Source organism: Ursus americanus, chromosome 3 (assembly GCF_024610735.1).
Source record: "Ursus americanus isolate L20-20 chromosome 3, mUrsAme1.1.p, whole genome shotgun sequence".
In the NCBI taxonomy this organism is placed as follows: domain Eukaryota; kingdom Metazoa; phylum Chordata; class Mammalia; order Carnivora; family Ursidae; genus Ursus; species Ursus americanus.
The window spans coordinates 42,773,790-42,792,551 of NC_142129.1; the positions used below are offsets into that span (position 1 = coordinate 42,773,790).

Here is an 18,762-nt window from a genome sequence, read left to right on the forward strand (position 1 = left end):
GTTCAAAATTACTCATAAATTTGGGGAATGGGGCAGGAAAAAAGAATACTCATATAAATTTAACCATGGAGGTGTAAGACCTGTACAATAAAAACTACAAAACATCGATAAAGAAACTGAAAAACACTAATAAATGGAAAGATATGCCAAGTACATCAATTAGAAGAATTATTATTATTAAAATGACCATACTATCCAAACTGATCTACAGATTCAAATCCCTATCAAAATTTTAATGGCATTTTTCACAGAAATATAACAAAAATCCTAAAATTCATACAGAACCACAGAAGACTCCAAATGGCCAAAGCAATCTTGAGCAAAAAGAACAAAGCTGGAAGCATCAAATTACATGATTTTAAAATACACTACAGAACTATTCTTAGCAAAACAGCATACTGCTGGCATTTAAAAATAAAAATAAAAAATAAATAAAACACCTAAACCAATGGAACAGAAAAGAGTCAAGAAATAAATGCATTTACAGTCAATTGATCTTCAACAAAGGTATCAAGAACACACAATAAAGACAGTCTCTTTAATAAATGGTAATGGGAAAACTTGATATCCACATGCAGAGGAATGAAATTGGACCCCTATCTCATACCATATCAAAAAATCAACTCAAAATGGATTAAAGACTTAAACCTAAGACCTGCATCTGTAAAACTATTAGAAAAAAAACATAAGGTGGTATCTCAATGTGGTTTTGATTTGAATTTCCCTGATGGCTAATGATTTTGAACATACAAGACATAAAAGAAGACACATGGCCTGATTCCCTCTATGAGAAATTCTACAACCTGAGAGCTAACTAAAGACTCCTATAGACTCGATCAGTGAGGAAAGCCGGCTCAGCCTGTCTGGCCTCCTTTGCCCTGAGCTACGGTTGCCACACTGAGCAAATAAAAATACAGGACACTTAGTCCTGTTTCCACAGATAAACCACAAATCATTTTTTTAGTGTAAGTATATCCCATGCACTCACTATTTGGGATATCCATGGCACAGACACACATTGGACATACTTATACTAAAAAATTACTCATTGTTCATCTGCAAATCAAAATAAACTAGACATCCTGGGATGCCTGAGTGGCTTGGTCTGTTAAGCAGCTGCCTTCGGCTCAAGTCATGATCCCAGAGTCCTGGGATCAAGCCCCACGTCGGGATCCCTGCTCAGAGGGGAGCCTGCTTCTCCCTCTCCTCCTGCCTGCTACTCTACTTGTGCACTCTCTCTCTTTCTCTCTCTCTCTATGTCAAATAAATAAATAACATCTTTAAAAAAAAAAAAACCATAAGGAAAAGCTTTCTGTCATTGGTTTGGGCAATGCTTTTTCAGATATGACATCAAAAGCACAGGCAATAATAGTAAAAATAGACAAAAGGGGTTGCATCAAACTAAAAAGTTTCTGCACAGCAAAGGAAACAATTAACAGTAAAGACACAATCTATGGAATGGGAGAAAATACTTGAAAACCATCCATCCAATAAGGGTTAATACTCAAAAATATATAAGGAACTAGACAACTCAATAGCAAGAAAATAGCCTGATTTAAAAATAAGCAAAAGAATTGAACAGATGTTTCTCAGAAGATATACAAATGGCCAACAGGTATATGAAAAAAAATGCTCAACATCACTAAATCATCAGGGAAATGCAAATCAAAACCACAATGAGATAGCATGTCACACCTAGAATGGCTATTACTAAAAAGACAAGAGATAACACGTTTTGGCAAGGATGTAGAGAAAAGGGAATCTTTGTGTACTGTCGGTGGGAATGCAAATTGGTACAGCTACTATAGAAAATGGTAGGGAGGTTTCTCAAAAATTAAAAATAGAATGATCATATGATCCAGCAATCATACTTCTGGGCATATATTCAAAAGAAATGAAAACAAGATATCAAAGAGATATCTACATTTCCATGTTCACTGCAGCATTATTTGCAATAGCCAAGATATGGAAAAAACCGAAATGTCCATTGATGGATAAATAAATAAAGAAAAATGAGATATTATATATAATATATATACCATATAATGTGTATAATATAATGGAACATTGTTCAGCCTTTAAAAAGAAGGAAATCCTGCCATTTGTGACAACATGGATGAACGTGGAGGGCATTATGCTAAGTGAAATAAGCCAGGCACAGAAAAACAAATACTGCATGATCTCACTTATATGTGGAATCTAAAAAAGGTAAATTTATATATGCAGAGAGTGGAATGGTGGTTGCCAGTGTCTGGGGAAGAGGGGAATGAGAAAATGCTGGTCAATGGGTACAAATTTTTAGTTACACAGAATGAATAAATTCTGGAGACTTACTCTATAATACTGTATAATACTGTAGTGTATCACATGTATACTTGAAATTTGTTAAGATAGATCTTAAATGTGAACATTAAAAAAGGTAACTATGTGAGGTGATAGATGCGTTAATCAGCTTAATTATGGTAATCATTTCACAATGTATATACATATATCAAAAGACGTAGCTTACCATAAATTTATACAATTTTTATTTGTCAATTACACCTCAATAAGCCTGGAGGGGGGGAAAAGGCAAGTAGAGAACTGGGTGAGAGAATTCCCTATGCAAAGTGAGCCACCTATACAAAGATCCTATGACAGACAAGGAGGGACCATGACTGTTCAAAAAATATATATACACACAGTTATCTGCTTCACTGAAAAATTTCCCTAAGAAAAATGTCCATATTGTGTTTACTTCGCAAATCAAATTTAATAATTAGTAAAACCTAACCAATATTTTTGTAACTATAATGTTTTAATATAAAGACAATTTAAAAATATATCAATATGTACATACAGAGCAGTCATCAAGTTATCCCAGTAATATAGACAGGAACCTCTACACCTCAAGAGCTACTGCAGGGTAACTCTGTATCTCTGGAACATGGTCAGTGTTTAAGAAATACTTCTTAAAATAATGAAGGAATGAATGTAATGAACATGCTTTCCAGAATTCAGTCCCCAATCAATTAATATTTTTAAATTAAAAAAAAAAAAGAGGAAAGACATTGGCTGACATATACTGACACATACTGTATACGGCAATGACAATGAGATGGCTACAGAAAAGCATCTGGACAAAGAGGAAATAAGACTGTCCTCAATGTTAGGCTATAATCAACAAACAATGGATCAAAAAAGAGATGTGAAAACTCATACTAAAGAAACAAATTTATGGCCATCAAGATATGACCTAAATATTCATCTACTTCAGGTATTAAGATATCTGAAGAAGGTATGAAATCCAAATGGGGCTGGACAGAAGAACAAATATTATTGGTATGTATATAAAAACAACCTGAAGGAGGGAGACAGCATAGTGAATATAGATGGATGCATCAGATTATCTCAATCTGAATCAGGATTCAACACTAAGAAATTACCCAATTACCATTAAGTTCAAGTCTAACTTACCTGTATGAAAAGATTCCACTGTACACAAAACATAAATGTCAGTCCCATGAATCACATTTCTCCTTACATTTTAATAGGCTGGCATTCTAGCATTAAATATCACTGTTAGGGTACCTGGGTGGCTCAGTCGGTTAAGTTTCTGACTCTTGATTTCGGCCCAGGTCATGATCTCAGGGCCATGAGATCGAGCCCCATGTCAGGCTCCATGCTGGGATTGGAGCCTGCTTAAGATTCTCTCTCTCCCTCACTGGGTGTTATACCCAAATAATGAATCATGGAACGTTGCATCAAAAACTGGGGATGTACTGTATGGTGACTAATATAACAAAATAAAAATTATAAAAAAAAAAAAAAGATTCTCTCTCTTCCTCTCCGTCTGCCCGTTCCCCGCCTTCTCTCCTTCTCTAAAGAAAAGAAAAGAAAAGAAAAGAAAAGAAAAGAAAAGAAAAGATATCACTGTCTATAACTTGGGCTAATGTGTCCCTGTTTCTGAGAGATGACGATTCATTAGAATGGAGGCAAACCAAGTTTCTGAGGCTACAGGCTGAGATCCAGCCAGTAAACACTTTTAATTCACTAGGTACTGAGTGCCACTCTCTGTGACCTCCCTTTAGGGAAATATACCACATTCTAAATTAGTGAGTCTCAAAAAACACAGAAGTTTACTGAGAATAATTTTAAAATTCTTCCACTTCCAGCCAAGATAGAGTAATAGGAAAAAGACTTTACCATCCCACCTGAAACAATACAACATGGACAAAATGTATGAAACAACAGTTTGCAAGGCACTGAATATCAGACAACAAAGGAGAGCAATTCCTTGAAAACAAAACAAATGAGGTGAGTGCTATGACTGCTCTGTCCATGAGACCGTTTTCAGGCCATGGCACAAGGAAAAATAATCAGGCAATGCCCAGCAAACTCCCTGAATTGAGGAAATGAACACTGGGAGTACAGAGAAACCAAAGCAGCTGAGTTCACAAGACAGCATGCCAAAAGGGAGAGAGCAACACAGGGACAGAACTTTGACATCTGTAAAGAAGCCTCTCAAATATTCATGAGTACTTATCAGCACATTCATGTAAGGAAACCACTCAAAGTGAGGGAAAGAACCACCCAAAAGGATTAGAGGTAACAGTGCCCAGCATTCATACCACCTGGAATACTGCCTGTGCCTGCCAGCCAGATTGGAACACCTCATAATTCAAAGGACGCTGAGTAGAGCACTCAGAAAGGTCTTGTCTCAGGAGTAGGGAATAAGCAGTCTCAGGATGAGTGCTGCTCTGGTCCTAGCTAACAACCCAAAGGATCAAACTGTCAAAGTACCATAACTGTGTCCCAGGCCTAAGCTCAAGAACAGTTATAGGAATACAAAAATATCTGGCACCCAAAAGTAAAATGACTGTATCTGGCATCTAATAAAAAATCAGCACACATGTAAAGAAATAAGAAAATATGGTTCACAAAGAAGAGATAAATAAATCAACTAAAACTGACTCAAAACTGATGCAGGTGTTAGAATTAGAAAACAAGATATTAAAACAATTATTATAATTGTATTCTATAGCTTCAAAAAGTTAAGTAGAGTCTTAGAAGATAGAACAAAAAAAGAAACCAAATTGAACTTGTAAAGATGAAAACCATGAGAGTTAACAGCAGATTAGACATTATAGAAAAAAGATTAGTAAGCTTGAAAACACAGCAAAAGTTATTCAAAACAAAATAGAAAAAAAATGTTTTTAATGAAATTAAAATCTGTGAGCTGTGGGAGAACTTCAAGTAGCCTAATGTTTGTGTAACTGGAGTCCCCAGAGGAGAGAAGAAAGATGGAACATTAAAAAAAAAAAAGTTGGAAGAATTAAGAACCAAAATTTTCTAATTTTCATGAAAACTACAAATTCATAGATGCAAGCAGCTCAACGAGTCCTAAGCACAAAATAAAGAAAAGTACACAAAGCACATCATAGTCTAATTGTTTAAAAAAAGTGGTAAGAGAAAATCAGAATAGCAGCCAGAGAAAAAAGATATTATGAAGAGAGGAACAAAGATAAGAATGTAGGCAGACTTCTCATGAGAAACAATGGGAGCAAGAAGAGAGTGGAGCAACCTCTTAAAATGCCAGGGAGGAAACAATCGGTCAAACTAAAGTCTTATACCCAAAGAATAGATTTTCAAACACAAAGGCAAAAAATACTTTTTGAGATGCAGAAAAACTGAAAGAATTCATCACCAGTGGACTCGCACTGAAATAAATGTGATAGCAAGTCCCTCAGGAGGAAGAAAAAGGACACCAGATGGAAATACGGCCGACACAAATTAATGAGGAGTACCAGAAATGGTAACTACATGGGTAAATATATATTTTTCTTATCATTTAAATCACATTAAAAGATACTGGCCATTTAAACAAAAATAGTAACAATGTAATATGGAGTTTATAGTGTATGTAAAAATATAATATATGACAAAAGGCTGAGAAACAGAAGTATGGTTCTTATATGTGAAATAGTATAATATCACTGAGAATAGATCATGGTAGGTTAAATACAGCAAACTCTAAAACAAATCCTAATATAACAAAACAAAGAGTTATGGCTAATAAGCCAATAAAGATAAAATGGAATCATATAAAATACGGAATAACTGTAAAAGAAAGCAGAAAAACGGAAAAACGGAAACAAAGAACAGATAGATGGGACAAATAGAAATCAAATGGCCACATGACAAACTTAAACCTACCCACATTAATAATCACATGAAATGTAAATGGTCTAAAAAACAAATTAGAAGGCAGAGCATATCATACTAAACAAAAAAGCAAGACCCAACTATGTGCTGCTTGAAAGAAATGCATTTTCACTACAAAGACACAAATTGGATGAAAGTAAAAAGATGGAAACAGATATATCAGAATAACACTCATCAAAAGAAGAATGCTACTAGAGCAAAAAGATAAAGAGGGTTATTTGATAATGAAAAGGGTATATGTTCATCATGAGACATAACAATCTTAAATGTTCATGTACCTAATAAAAGAATTTCAAAATACATGAAGCAAAAAACTGACAAAATTTCAAGGAGAAACAGACAATCCACAGTGAGATTTCAACACCCCTCCCTGTATAAATGACATAAATTAGTAAAAAAAAAAAAAATCAAATAAGTATATAGAAGATCTAACAATGCTATCATCCAATCTAACTGACATTTGTAGGACACCCAAGAACAGCTAAAAAAAATGGACATTCTTTTCAGGTGCTCAATGAAGATTTACCAAGATAGACCATATTCCAGGCCATAAAACAAATCTCAGTAAATCTGAAAGAATTCAAACTCATACAAAGTATTTCCCTGACCACAACAGAATTAAATTAGAAATCAACAAATAGTTAAGAGGTAGCTCTGAGTAACATAGGTGGCTTTTAACTGCCTTCCCACAACTACCTTATTAAAAGCATTCCACTGGATAAATTCCATTTCTCTGCAATAGACTTAATGTTCCATGGCATCACAGTCCTGCCAAGTGACTGTGGTGTAACGAAAGGAAGTTTTACTGCTATTTCTTACTCTACTTATTAATTAAAGGAGAATGGGAAAATCACTCAACTGTAATTGCTTTCAGAATACATCCTCAGTGTAAGGCACAGAGTTGTACCAATAAACATGTACAATAAATAAGTAAAGGGTATTCCAGACTAAATAAAAAAATATGTGTAGAAGCCTTGAATCAAGAACAGCCATGGAATATCTGGAACAATGAGAAGCCCATGTGGCTGGAGTGTAGAATATAAAGGACAAATGGAAGAAAACCACTACTGAGGAGGAGGTGAAGGACAATTTGACTACCATTATCAATGCCATCTTCATCATCTAGATATTTTGCTAAGTGCTTTATGTATATACACACACACATATATATTTATATATACAAATATATATTTATATATATATTTATACACATTCACATATATATATATATTTCTAATGGCAACACTGTAAAATAGGTATTACCACCATTTTGCAACTGAGAAAACTGAGATTTAGCAAGGTTAACAAACTTGCTCAAACTTGCTCAAAATTAGTAGTAAAGTATAGCTCTCAAGATCTGACTCCAAGGAGCACCTGGGTGGCTTAGTTGGTTAAGCATTGGACTCTTGGTTTCAGCTCAGGTCACAATCTCATGGGTCGTGAGATCGAGCCCCAGACCAGCATGGGCTCTGCGCTTGGTGGGAAGTCAGCTTGAGGATTTTCTCCCTCTGCTCCACCCCCTACTCACATGCGTACTCTCTCTTTCTCTCTCTCTAAAATAAATAAATCTTTTTAAAAAATCTGACTCCAAAGTCTGTGCTTTAACTATTATCAGTATGGTGCCTCCAAATTCTGTGAAAAAGTATGTCATATTTGTATTTGCTATGCTCTCTCTTTCACTTTTTACTCTTATTAAGAAAATAGATCTTCATCTCCTTCTTGGCTCTTTTCAAGTTAGCCTTCCTTCCTACCTTAATTTTTATATACTAATACAAAAAACTGGTATTCTCTAATATTCTTCCTTCCTTGATATTCTAAATTCTACATTATTTCTTCATGTGGTTGCTTTCATATGTGTCCATCTCAAATACACTTTACTATTTCCTTTTTTTTGGTGTTGTTGAAAATTTTTATTTATTTATTTGACAGAGAGAGAGAGACAGCCAGTGAGAGAGGGAACACAAGCAGGGGGAGTAGGAGAGAAAGAAGCAGGCTTCCAGCGTAGGAGCCTGACATGGGGCTCGATCCCAGAACCCCGGGATCATGCCCTGAGCTGAAGGCAGACGCTTAACAACTGATCCACCCAGGCACCCCTACGCTTTACTATTTCCATTATATTTTCAAGTCCTTCTGTTTTTCCTTCCTGTCTATGGAGGTTCTCAGGATAAAGAGTTCACAACCATCATCTATTCCTTAATTTTCATTAAAATATTTTCATTAATTTATCATTTACAATTTTTCTTCAAACTATTTTTCAAGTTACCAAACTTCCACCTTTGTCTTTGAGCCAATTTTATCTTTGTGGGCTATGAATTTTTATCTTTTACTTATATATTTAATCACATGCCTATTTGTAGCAATATTTTTGCCTATTAAAGGGTTGTTTTGTTTTTTTTTTTTTTTCTCATTTGGCTATGTTGGTTTATAATCACTTCAGTTAAAAGTGACCTCATCTGGACATTTATAATTCTAGTGGTGCAACTCTATAATCTAATAAATTATAACAGGACCAAGCGTGTGTCTCCATTGCTCAATAATAGCCAACTAACTTTTTGCCCATTGATAGAATCATAACATAAAAAAGAAAAATAGCTAAAATAAATATTTTTTAAAACTTTCTTCCCAGGAATTTTTATTCTGAAAAGAAAACTGGTGGTTAGATATGACATTACTGAATTTTTTTTATATTAAAAAAGGCCTTACAACAAGTCTTTTTCCAGAACCAAGTTTTTGTTGTTCAGTCTCCTGTCTTTTATCTGCATCCGTTGCAAAAGCAAGTACTTGGTACCTGTTTGAAGATATGAATAATTATAAGTGATTTTATAGTTAAAAAGCATAAATTATTCTAAACTTTAAAAGCACATAATCTATAAACTTATGCATTACTTTTGTCTTGGTTTTAAAAACTGTAAAATTTAAGACTGAATTCTTATTGAATGACACTGTGACATGAAACTATGTAAAACTGTCATGATAAAGAAATTATAACCATGTCCCAAAAGTCAATATTGAGAAAATAGTTCTGCCAACTATCAAAGCATTTCCATTAGCATTTTATATGACAAACAACAATATTCAAGAACGATCCAGCACCAAAACACCACATAGAAAAAAACCTAAATAATGCAAAGCAGCCAAATGTAGTAGAAATTGTAACAGATATTTTATGAAACCCAGAAGACCACAGTTTAGTCCCCAGCTAACGCACTTACTAGTTGGCAAATTAATCACTGTGTCTTATCTTCCCCATCTATAACATGGGAATAATAATCTCTAACTCAAACATGGTTAAAAGAATTTAAAAATAATTTAGTGCCTAGTATATTATCTGGCATATATTAGGTGCCCAATAGATCAACAAACAGACAGACACAGATTTACATATAAATAGAGATCAATCACCTAGTAGTGTATCTGGTAAGTTCTCAGTAAGGGGCATTATGGACATTATGACTTTCTATAAGTGTTTGATAGCTTTTATTTCATTAGTAACTTTAGCTTAAATCATTGTTAAAAATAATTTACAAATATCATTCAACCTAGAAATGACTAACATATCCAATAAAATTTAAATTCCCTTATTTCCCATTAATTAATGGTATACAGTTAAATAATCCTACTCTAATGAAGAAATTCAGACTCATAAATTCCTTTCTTTCCTATTAAATCAAAACTCTTCCATTTTTCTTCCATAGGTAAAAGGAAAGTCAGTAGATATACTTGGACATCTCACATTGTCTAGAGAAAGATATCTGAAAGTGTAAAAATCAGTGACCTGAATGAATAAAAGCAATGTGGAATACCTAAAAAAGAACTAAAATGTACACTGGTATTCAAATATCATATATCAACTCTTAAACTATCTCAATCAGGAACACTTGGTTAAAAAAAAAATGCCTTAAATTGTAGTTGGATGCAAAATGACTATGAGTTAAGATAGACTTTGTAAGGTATGTCATCAAAATCAGTCTTACGGTTAATATGAAAGCTGAATGTACATGAATTTCATCAATTCAATAAACATGTAGTGATCCAATATACCTAACATATCTAAGAGTGTTCTGTGCTAATAATAGGAGGTATGCACAGGGTACCAAGGGAACGTCGTGGCAGAAACAAGTAATTGAGATGGAGTGTATAATATATATATATATTTTTTTTACACTCCATATATATACATATATATGTTTTAGTATAGGTTCAGGAGGAGAAATCCAGGTTTTAAAGAATGAGTGAACACTCATCATGCTGGTAAAGAGGTAAAGGCATTATGGCAAGGCCAACAGCACATGAAAAGGCAGGTGGTAAAAAAAGACATGAAAGGCCACAACAGGAGTTTAGGAAAGATGCATGGCAGAGAGGAATGAGTCATGGGAAATGAGACAAAAAAGGTAGGAGGGTGAAGATTTCAGCCTTGTAAACCATGCTAAGGAATTCCATGGGCAGCTGTAGGAAATGTCTCCATACCATTTGAGACTGACCTACAAAATCCCTCTGTCTCCAGCAGTGCCAAACAATTAGACCTCACATTCCAACCTTCAGATAGGATTATTTTACTCTTCCCAGTACACAGTAACAGAAATAGTATGCACTGGGGACTAACATCAGCCCCAGAGCTGGGCCTGCTATGGATCCAATCAGGCAATTAATTACATAGGTGGTTCATTTCCTGCACACACCAACCTACTAGAGGATGATATGGATATTAATGAGATTGTTGTAAAAATCCAAAGCTTTCGAGTTGTTTGAAGCTTCTTATAGAACTACAAAGCACTATTATATCATCCAGGAATAAGTCAGCCCCTAAAGTGGCCTCATTAACATCAAAACAGCAGGCAGAGACACAGCTAAAATTGACTCCTGATTTCCAAATCCAGACCGTTGCTCTTCCTGGACGACAACTCAGAAGAGTATTACTAAATGTAACTGACAGTAAATTTAGATGATGACAAACTTAAATAGCATCTATTTTATAGTTCTTCCTTAAGTCCTCTTTACTGTGACCAATAATGTACATGGAAACCTATTTCCAAAACCAAACAATTCCAGGCAGACTTGGAAATTCTGAAATAAAGAAAACACTTGGGGTTTTTTTTCTTACCACTCAAATGCTCAGTGATATAAGCTAAGGAATAAAATTCCCTCAATGAGACTGCTGAAAGAATAATCAGGCCCAGTGTAATAAGATTTCACAAAAGAGTGGGTCATATGTGTTTCTCAACAGAAAGGCACTAAATACAAATACAGCAAGTCCAGGAGAATGGTAGCACTTTTTGACCCAATAGCCACAAATGCTTAACAGGTCCAGTGGAACACCAATGACAAACTCAGCCATATAATTTAGTGCTCTTCCATATCACATCGTAAAAATAGCACTGAGTAACTAAAATATGGATTGAGGTGTCACAGAGCACAAAACTAAACCCTCCAAAATCATTTCTTTTCAAATGAAACATAGTTGTCACCTCAAAGGTACCAGGAGATCTTGGAAACTTGATATTTAACCGAGAACTCTACTAGAAATGGAAACTCCGGATACAGAACATTACTATGTTCATTACAAGTAAAGCTAAAACATTCTTAATTATGCCAGGAAGAATCCTTTTCATTGAAAGATGCCAGTAACAAAATGGCTTTCCTTACAAACTTTTCACTCTTTCATCAAGTTCTTGTTAAACATCTCCCTTTGGCAAGGTACAATGCTAGGCATTTCAGGAGATACAAAATCCCTGCCTTCAAGGAGCAGTTAGCCCTGTCAAGGAGAAAAACAAGCAAATATGTAATATCAGTTAAAGCACGACTAGTACTTGTGGAAAGAGCAAAAAAACTACTCCGTAAAGTTAAGAAGGAGGAGGTGTTACTTATGGCTAGGTCAGCAAGAGGAGCAGGGAGGCTTCCAGACATAATTTTCATATACAGAGAAGAAAGGAAAAACTTCAGATACAGTACAGCATGAGCAAAAGAGGAGAGAAAGAAGAGCCATATGGAAAACAGACATTTCAATTTGGCCAGAGCCTAAGGTAGGTGAAGAACATAATATTCTTTTTAAAATATTGTCAGTTAAACTCTACAAATAATTTAAAAATACTTCTTTAAGGCCACTTATCTACTTAGCTATGTACTAGGTACACGTACGGGTATCGGGGTTGGTGTGCAGCAAAGAAAAGGAGAGACAATAAAGCTCATGGCAGGTATACTTCTTCAGGGAGCCTCCCTCCACTGAATGCTTATTATCCTCAGTATCCTGTGCACAGCTCTCTAGAGCCTCGATCACAATGAACTAAAACAGCTGACTGACCTGCTACCTCCCACCCTTGTTGCATACTGCTTGAGGACAAGAGACAGCTCTTACTTGACTCTGCGTTTCCAGTACTTGCCACAGTGTGTGACACAGAGAAGCCTCTTGAAAAATGTTTCCTGAACGAATAACTGAATAAATGAACTAACTTATTCAGTCAGCAAACAGATGTTTAAGACAGACTCTGCTCTCAGGAATCTGATAGGATATATTCTGGAATATTTCAGCAGAATACAAGAAGGCAATATATGATATTTGGCAAAAATCAGTGTTTAGGCAATAATATATCAAGGAGGTGAAAAAAAAGATAACTGAACCAGTTAACTTTAGAAGTTAAATCTGATTCTGAACATCCACATTAATAGAGGTAGAATGGGACTGGATTGTAAGGAGCACTGAATGTCAATATAAGCTTTTGATTTTTTAATGGGCAGCAAAAATTATTCTGGTTTAAGCAGGTTATTTTAAAACGATAGATATGAGAAGGATCCTTCAAAGTCTAGATTAGAAGTAAGAAAACCAGAAATCTAAGTGAGGAAATAAAGGCCTGAATGCCAGTGGAAATGGGAAGCAAAGGCTGAATACAAGGGAAAAAAGTAAAAGGTCGGGATTTACTGACCAAATAACTCTGACAAGTAAAGGAAAGAAAAAGAGAATAAAAACTAATCCAAAATTTGGACAAACATCACTAAGAGAATGGAGTTATCTAAGCCCCTGCAAACCCCCCAAAAAAGACAAACAATTCTCTCACTTCAAAAGAAAAACAACACCCAAAGTGTATTTCTAAATTAGAATCACCTGGAGTATGCTTGCAACGATGATTTCTGGGTCTTATCCCCAAACCTACTAGGTCGAAGTCTAGTGTACTGGTAATTGGAAATCTGCAAATGTGCATTTTATAACAGGCTGCCCAAGTGATCCTTATGCACACTAAAGTTTGAGATCTACAGCCTGCGCTAGTTCCTATCTGAGTATAATTGAGCCTCTTTTAAAGTAATTAAATATCAATATCAAAAATGAAAATAAATTGTCTTAAAAGCCTTTTCTATTAACTGATTACATTCTATTAACTGATTATAAATAGATGAAGCCTCAAAAGAACAAACTATAGTTTTCATGCTTCCTCCAACCCTAAATTGCACCAGTGATTATCATTTAATTTAATCTATTAAACTTGAAAGCGTATATAAATGTAATATACTGTTTAATATTATAAGCCCACTTAATTGTCATCATTTTATAATAATCACATATCCCATGCATTTTTACCATTATAAAAGATCCACATAATGGATAAGGTTTGTATTTTTAGTCCTAGATGGGGATGGATTTAATAAATTGGTATGTTGTTAAATTAACACAGTTCAAAGACGGTGAGCATCTTTGAGATTAAACTTACACATTAAGGAAGCCGACACATTGCTTCCTCATCCAGTCACTCCTGCAGTTATTACCAAATTAATTCCTATGCACATATTTCAAAGAGTAAATCATGGAGCATTCAAATCTTTCTATTGTGACCCCAGTATAGCACTGCCAGTATCCCTACTTGGCAGGAGTTGAGGCACGGAACTAGGTGGAAAGCTGAAAAGCAGATCTCCTCAATATTGCTTCATCTTTGACAGGCTTGAATGAATTATACAGATATTTTTCTCAACCTCTCAAAATAAGTATATTTTATTTCTTACCAGTAGCAATGCCACAATTCATTCGTCTCCTTTGGATAAGAGCCATAGGAGTTAAAGAAGGAATATGATATAATGACACAGTACCTCCGTCAGTTAACTTCTGCTTAGTCACAAACATTTGCTTATGTCCAGGGTTTTGAATCTAAGATAATTTGACAATAATTCACAAAAGGTAGACTGCCACTTACGAAGGTGAAGGGAATACTACATTAACTTGCTATATGCACAATACTGAAACTTGAAGACAAAAATTTACAGGTGTTGCCTGATGAATTTATATTTTCTTCCTGCCTTGGGAAAAATCAGATGACCAAAAATAATACTGAAAAGCTATAATGAAGTGTTGCTTAGATGTTTAAAGTTTAAGTGTTGCCATCAGTTAGATAACAACAATAAAGTTACTGAAGATACTGTAATCCTCCAAGTCTATTTCTTTTCCGAGAATGAATTTGTACATTCTTTTCCCCATTACCCCCTCCAACAAAAAACACACCTCCAAAAACTCAAAATCCTAATTTTTATTGAAATTTAGCTGATAGAAGAAAAAGATCTCTCTCAAACACAATTCCCCAAAATCAGTAAGAATTTCTAGCAAAAAGTATAAATTGTTTTCACAGGGTCATTTTCATGATTTATTTCTACTATGAATTGTTCTTTTTAAAACATGCATATTAACACTTGTATTTTTTGCTACCATTCTTCCTATGTCACATTTTTTTTATAAAATAATTTTATATACTCATCTTTTCATCTGGCTTTTTTTTCACTCATACTGTGCTTTATTCTTTATAACTCAGGAACAGCCACAATAATTAATCAGCATTTTCTATGGGGTGGCAATTTGACATCCATTCAATCCTTTTAACAAGCTTGTCAAAAAAGCCATTATTCCCACAACTATATGGTCAATTAATCTTTGACAAAGCAGGAAAGAATATCCAATGGGAAAAAGTCTCTTCAACTGGGGAGCCTGGGTGGTTCAGTTGGTTAAGCATCTGCCTTCAGCTCAGGTCATGATCCCAGGGTCCTGGGATCAAGCCCCAAGTCAGGCTCCCTGCTCGGTGTCCCTCTGCCCCTCCCCCTGCTTGTGCTCACTCTTACTTTCTCCCTCTCTCTCTCTTTTTCTCTCAAATAAATAATCTTTTTCAAAAAATGGTATTAGGAAAATTGGACAGCAACACGCAAAAGAAACTAGACCACTTTCTTACATCATACACAAAAATAAATTCAAAATGCATTAAAGACCTAAATGTGACACCTGAAACCATAAAAATCCTAAAAGAGAACATAGGCAGTAACCTCTTTGACATCAGCTGTAGCAACTTCTTTCTAGATATGTCTCCTGAGGCAAAGAAAACAAAAGCAAAAATAAAGTACTGGGACTACATCAAAATAAAAAGCTTCTGCACAGCAAAGGAAATGATCAACAAAACGAAAAGGCAACCTATGGAATGGAAGAAGATATTTGCAAATGACATATCCAATAAAGGGTGAGTATCCAAAATATATAAAAAACTTATAAAGCTCAACACCCCAAAAACAAATAATCCAATTATATAATGGGGAGAAGACATGAACAGACATTTCTCCAAAGAAGACATACATACAGCCAACAGACATGTGAAAAGATGTTCATCACCACTTACCATCAGGGAAATGCAAATCAAAACTACAATGAGATATCACCTCATAACTATCAGAATGGCTAAAATCAACAACACAAGAAACAGGTGTTGGCGAGGAGGTATCGAAAAAGGAACCCTCTTGCACTGTTGGTAGGAATGCAAACTGGTGCAGCCACTATGGAAAACAGTATGGAGGTTCCTCAAAAAGTAAAAAAAAAAAAAAAAAAAAAAAAAAAAGTTAAAAACAGAACTACCCTGGGACACCTAGGTGGCTCAGTCTGTTAAGCATCTGAGCCTTGATTTCGGCTCAAGTCATGATCTCAGGGTCATGAGATCGAGCTCCAACTCAGGTTCCATGCTGCTATAGAGCCTTCTTGAGATTCTTTCCTCTCCCTCTGCCCCTCCCCACTTGCTCTCTCTCTCTCTCTCAAAACAAAAACAAAAGCATAAATACCCTATGATCCAACAATTGCACTACTAGATATTTACCCAAAGAAAACAAAAACAGTAATTTAAAGGTATACATGCACTCTTATGTTTACAGCATTATTTACAATAGCCAAGATACGGAAGCAGCCCAAGTGTCCATCTATTGTTGGATGCATAAAAAAGATATGATACACTCACATGTGCAATGGAATATCATTCAGCCATAAAAAAAGAATGGAATCTTGCCATTTGCAACAACATGGATGGAGCTAGAAAGTATAATGCTAAGTGAAATAAATCAGTCAGAGAAAGACAAAATATTATATGACTTTATTCATATGTGGAATCGAAGAAACAAAACAAATGAGCAAAGGGCAAAAAGAGACAAATCAAGAAACAGACTCTTAATTATAGAGAACAAACTGAAGGTTACCAGGGGCGAGGGAGGTGGGGGGATGGGTTAATTAGGTGATGGAGATTAAGGAGTGCACTTGCGATGAGCACCAGGTGATGCATAAATTGTTGAATCACTACATTGTACACCTGAAACTAATATAACATTGTATGTTAACCAACTGGAATTAAAAACTTCAAAAGCCAAAAAAAAAAAAAAAAACAGCCATCATTATCCCTATTACAACCAGGCTAAGGACATCGACCATCAAACAGCTGCAAGTAGCAAAATCAGGATTCCAACCCAGTCTGCCTCTTTCCAACTCCTTTCTCTCAATCACTGCACTATATCTGCAAATATTTTATAATATGTAAATGATGTCCTCTAAGTCATGACAATTACATTTTATCAAAGAAACGAGTCTCTTTTTCATTTGTAATATTCAAGCTTTTTGTGAAAAAGAATTAATCAGCAACATACCAAGAGTCAGGATTCCAAAGATTCAACATCCAAACTTACTTGTAACTTTCCACTTGTCGGCAGGAAGAAACAGTGATGAAGGAATCTGTACGGGAACTGTAAGCAAGAGGGCCAGGTAAAAGAGAACCAGGGAGAAATCTCCCAAAAGCATAGCTTTCCTGCTCAAACACCATCAGCATCCCATCCATAGACTGGATACAAATTAAATCTCGACCTAAAGAAAAATTAGAGGAAATTAGGTGACTTTTTCTTTATAAATGTAATAGTTTCCATTTATCACTATCCATCACAAAAATGTCGTAGTTAATCTTTTCCTGGAGGGATAATACAAGCAGTTTAAATTTTAAATTACAAACTGATGAAGCTATCAGATTATTGTACATCAGTATACATACATTTCCTGTTTTAAATTATTCAGAAGATATCCATAATTTTAAGTACACTTATTTTCATTTACCATATGCTAAAATCTCTAGCTCAAGACAGATAATCTCTCAGAACAATCATGACCCCGTAAAGATATCATTTTTTCCAAAATCAGAAATATAACAAAAACTATTCAGTAGAGGCTACTTCTCTCCTTCATAGTATGTCAGTCTCATACTTTCAAATGACTTAGACATAAGTCAAACAGAAGAGATCAAATCCACAGACGTATTAGGCACCAGTTTTACACAAATCATAGATAGTGTTAAGCGCTGCTGGGAGTGAAAAATACTAATATTGAAAAATACTAATCAGATTGCCCTAAAATACAGATTGATTTTTAGGTGTCTTCTGCCCTAGAAACAGAACATCTATAAACTACATATCAAAGCATTCAAAAAAGAATAACAGTCTGGGTTCAATATGGGCTCAGTATCAAGTAAGAGCAATTACTAGCCCTATACATCTCAAAAAGAGAAATGCTGTATTATAAGGTTTAAGAAGTTATTAAATGGATTTAATATAGTTTGGTATAGCTCAGTCATTTGCAAAAAAGAACTTGTGGCAGAGAAGCTAACTGTTCCCCCTAATAGCCACTCTTTCTTTTGATACTTGAAGTATCACTAGACACATGGCCATTCAGCATAAAAGCCTGCTTTTCCTGGCCTCTATTACAGATACAATTACATGATTGTGTTCTTGTCAATGAGATAGGAACAGAGGTAATATGTACAACACCCACATATGCCCGTAAAATGACTGAGTATACACTCCCCTCCACTCTTCCTGGCATGATGGTGGAGCTGGCACAGCTATCTTGATAGGCCTCAGAGATGGAAGCCACATATGGAGGACAACAGGGCCCACCCCCACCCACTAGAGCCCGGGACCACTTTATCTCCAGGTGGTTAAATATGACAGAAATAAACATCCTCCTCATTTAAACTGTCATTAAGTTTGTGTCTTTGTTAATGCAATCAAATACGTGTATCTTAAATAACACAGAACTTATCTGAACCTAAAGATCCATTAGCATTGCTAAATCTTAAATTTTAGTTTCATTTAATTGGATCCTGGTACCAAAAAACAACAAGATATAGAAGACATTGGAACAACTGGGGAAACTGGAATATGACTGCACGTTAGAAAAAATTAGGAATTATTAATTTTTTTAAGTGTGCTCATGGTATTGCAATTATGTAAGAGAATGTTCTTATT

The 18,762-nt window shown here is 35.1% G+C and overlaps 1 protein-coding gene across 5 annotated transcripts in view; it reads right to left on the minus strand.

Moving 5' to 3' along the window:
• BBS9 (Bardet-Biedl syndrome 9) overlaps positions 1 to 18,762 on the minus strand; it is a 417,930-nt gene that overhangs the window by 302,471 nt on the left and 96,697 nt on the right. For all 5 annotated transcript variants that reach the window (XM_045792884.2, XM_045792882.2, XM_045792886.2 and 2 more), the window contains 2 exons: positions 17,158 to 17,332; positions 8,908 to 8,992 (listed from right to left, as the gene is read on the minus strand). In XM_045792884.2, the coding sequence (XP_045648840.1) occupies positions 8,908 to 8,992; positions 17,158 to 17,332 (260 nt within the window). The remainder of the gene's footprint in view (positions 1 to 8,907; positions 8,993 to 17,157; positions 17,333 to 18,762) is intronic.